This window comes from Lipotes vexillifer, unplaced genomic scaffold (assembly GCF_000442215.2).
Source record: "Lipotes vexillifer unplaced genomic scaffold, Lipotes_vexillifer_v1.1 scaffold141, whole genome shotgun sequence".
In the NCBI taxonomy this organism is placed as follows: domain Eukaryota; kingdom Metazoa; phylum Chordata; class Mammalia; order Artiodactyla; family Lipotidae; genus Lipotes; species Lipotes vexillifer.
Genome location: NW_006792108.1, coordinates 1,661,065 through 1,664,666, shown reverse-complemented (window position 1 = coordinate 1,664,666; position 3,602 = coordinate 1,661,065). Strand labels below are relative to the sequence as shown.

The 3,602-nt window shown below is 42.9% G+C and overlaps 1 protein-coding gene across 5 annotated transcripts in view; it reads right to left on the bottom strand.

Moving 5' to 3' along the window:
* The window catches only part of MYBPC1 (myosin binding protein C1), a 100,276-nt gene that overhangs the window by 20,109 nt on the left and 76,565 nt on the right, over window positions 1-3,602 (bottom strand). For 3 of the 5 annotated variants that reach the window (XM_007465348.1, XM_007465351.1, XM_007465350.1), the window contains one exon: window positions 270-437. In XM_007465348.1, the coding sequence (XP_007465410.1) occupies window positions 270-437 (168 nt within the window). Of the gene's footprint in view, window positions 1-269; window positions 438-1,367; window positions 1,422-3,602 lie in introns of all 5 variants that reach the window. The other 2 variants (XM_007465347.1, XM_007465349.1) reach the window with 1 other exon arrangement.

The window sequence follows — 3,602 nt, the reverse complement described above, 5'->3', positions numbered from 1 at the left end:
CGCCGCTGCCCCCCACCCCTTGTGACTAGGCAGCCCAGCTGCCTATTGGCTCATGGAACCTGGTGTAGTTATCTGGTCCTCATACCAAGTTATAAACTGGGAGCTGACCTCCCACGCTGCCTATAAAGGGCAGTTTTGTTCATTTCTAACTCCCAGGGGATATTAATAAACTATCAAAGGAGTGACAACAAAATAGGAGGGTTTGAGAAAGAAAGAGGTTTAAAACAAATGTGAAATGGAGACAAAATTTTGAAAGCCTTGCCACCTACCTACGATTTCTTTCACAAGGATGGGCTGAGAGTAGTACTTGGGATCGCTGGCACCAGCAGCGTTCACAGCTTTCACGCGCACAAAGATCCTTGCATCCGTTGGCAGACCTGTGATGGTGAACTTGGTCTTCTCGATCAGCTCTGTGTTTGCAACTATCCAGTTGTCAGCTTAAATCCATTAAGAAAAAAATAAAAAAGGAAGAAAAGACAAGAGGAAGAATGGTAGTTAGTGAAAGAAATCATTCTGTTAAACGGTCAACTCCAAATTAGTATTTTACTCAAAATTATATCATTTGGAGGGAATGTGACTTTGGTCTGGACTCAGACTACATGGCTGGGTGTTTTTCATATTTAAATGAAAAATGGCCTAGAATGGCTAATGTAAATAGCAGAAGAATGATAATCAGATTCTGCCATCTTTGAAAAACCTCTTATTCAGGATACCAGGGTATCCTGAATAATGGTAACTGTCCCAGGAATTTTGTAGTAGTTTATCCCAATTTGGTTTTACAAGGTACATTTTTACAATTGATGTAACCATGATGTTTAATCATCTATATACATTAAAGTTCAGAAAAAGGGGAAAATGCTATTCCTATGAATGAGAAACACCAACCTTTACAGTCATATGATCTCTCCATTTTATCCTCGTTGGTTTATTATTATAAGACATTAATATGGGCATGGGAAATCTGATCATGCTCCCAGTGATGAAGAAAAGAAGCGTATATCCACGGCAAAAGGAACCACAACTCAGGAGCCAAGACCTCATAAGGAATTGGCACGATCTTTCACTGCAGTCAAAAGTTCTGATTTTTTAAATGCTTTTGGTGGCTTTGTCTATAACAGCAAGAAAACTTAAACCCAGAATCCAGGTTTTACAAATACTGGAGGTTCTAAAAGTTTGTATGCATTATTATGCCCACAGGGGGAAATAAAGAAGCTTGGATCCCACATTGTAAACTCACCGCCCGCCCTCCCCCCTCCATCTCTAAGGGCTTTTTTGTGTGTGGGTGTACTTCAGGCTGGGGCATGGAACATTCCCAGAAACTTTATCATACAGTAAGAAAGTCTGAGAGCTTTCAGAGAATACTTTACCTGGTAGGTCATATGCAGCCTCCCCATTTTCACCAGACTGTTTTGCTGATGTACCTTTGAGAATCCATCATTAAAATTAATTAAAGACACCCACTTTCACAACAGAAGAATATCATATCAGTAGTCAGCATTCTCTGTTAGTAAAGTGTGAAAAGTATGCAAAGATATTTGTCTTCAGACGGAAGAGACCAAACACATTAGAGGAGGGGCACAGCCTGCTCTATTCAGACTGTGGGGTTTTTTTTTTTGTCCTGAGGCACTTGCCACAGAGAAGAGGAGGAGAAAGGAGGCTGGGGCACCTCCAACTGTGGGAGCAAGAGGTAGAGAACAACAAAGCAAGACCCTGGAGACAAAGGCAGAGCAGGTTCTGGACTCCACAGGGGAGCAGTGCACAGTGGAACAGGCTACCCTTGTTCCTGTCCCTGCTACTTCAGCCTGGGAGGGTCCTGTGGGTCCCCAGGGAACGCAGTTCTCCCACTATGGGGCTCACACATCAGAGTCTTGGAGCGAGGGCACTGAGATACGGCCAGCCCCGTCTTACCAGGAAATGAAAAGGCTCTCCATGGAAGTGGAAACTGCCCCAGCAGCCCAGGAGGCAGTTGCCATGACAACAAGCTCTTGGTCTGGCTAACTGAGCTGTCCTGGTTCCTACATTCCACACGGGTGGAGGGAATGCTGCTGACTCACAGAGTGCCTGCAGGTGTACCCCACTAGTCTGGGATGATGACCATCTAGGTTATCAGGAACAGAGCAGGGGGGTGGGGACTAGACTGGCCCCTCTTGGAACCTTCTCCTCTCTCTTATTTCAAGCCTTCTAGGAGCATCAGGGAGAAGGGGCAGCAAGCGAGAAGCATGTGGATGATACAAATTACTTAGGACTTTGAAAAAGAGATACATCTTGAAGCCAATGGTCTGTTTGGGAGCTACTGTGTCGATATTCTCACAGTCAAGAGACAATCGATGAGAACGTGAAATAGGAGACTGAGAAAACATGCATGAAAGAGTGAAGAACTAGGGAAGAGGAAAATTTCAAGAGAAGACAGGACGAAACAAGATCAGAGGGATATGGTGCATCACGTTGATTGATTTGTGTGTATTGAAGAATCCTTGCATTCCTGGAATAAACCCCACTTGATCATGGTGTATGATCCTTTTAATGTGCTGTTGGGACCTAATGAAACTTAAAAGCTTTTGCACAGCAAAGGAAACCATAAACAAGACCAAAAGACAACCCTCAGAATGGGAGAAAGTATTTGCAAATGAAGCAACTGACAAAGGATTAATCTCCAAAATTTACAAGCAGCTCCTGCAGCTCAATAACAAAAAAACAAACAACCCAATCCAAAAATGGGCAGAAGACATTTCTCCAAAGAAGATATACAGATTGCCAACAAACACATGAAAGAATGCTCAACATCATTAATCTTTAGAGAAATGCAAATGAAAACTACAATGAGATATCATCTCACACCGGTCAGAATGGCCATCATCAAAAAATCTAGAAACAATAAATGCTGGAGAGGGTGTGGAGAAAAGGGAACCCTCTTGCACTGCTGGTGGGAATGTAAATTGATTCAGCCACTATGGAGAACAGTATGGAGGTTTCTTAAAAAACTACAAATAGAACTACCATATGACCCAGCAATCCCACTACTGGGCATGTACCCTGAGAAAACCATAATTCAAAAAGAGTCATGTACCAAAATGTTCATTGCAGCTCTATTTACAATAGCCAGGAGATGAAAGCAACCTAAGTGTCCATCATCGGATGAATGGATAAAGAAGATGTGGCACATACATACAATGGAATAGTACTCAGCCATAAAAAGAAACGAAATTGAGTTATTTGTAGCGAGGTGGATGGACCTAGAGTCTGTCATACAGAGTGAAGTAAGTCAGAAAGAGAAAAACAAATACCGTATGCTAACACATATATATGGAATCTAAAAAAAATTTTAAAAAGGTCATGAAGAACCTAGGGGTAAGACGGGAATAAAGACACAGACCTACTAGAGAATGGACTTGAGGATATGGAGAGGGGGAAGGGTAAACTGTGACAAAGTGAGAGAGTGGCATGGACATATATACACTACCAAATGTAAAATAGATAGCTAGGGGGAAGCACCCGCATAGCACAGGGAGATCAGCTCGGTGCTTCGTGACCACCTAGAGGGGTGGGGTAGGGAGGGTGGGAGGGAGGGAGACGCAAGAGGGAAGAGATATGGGAACATATGT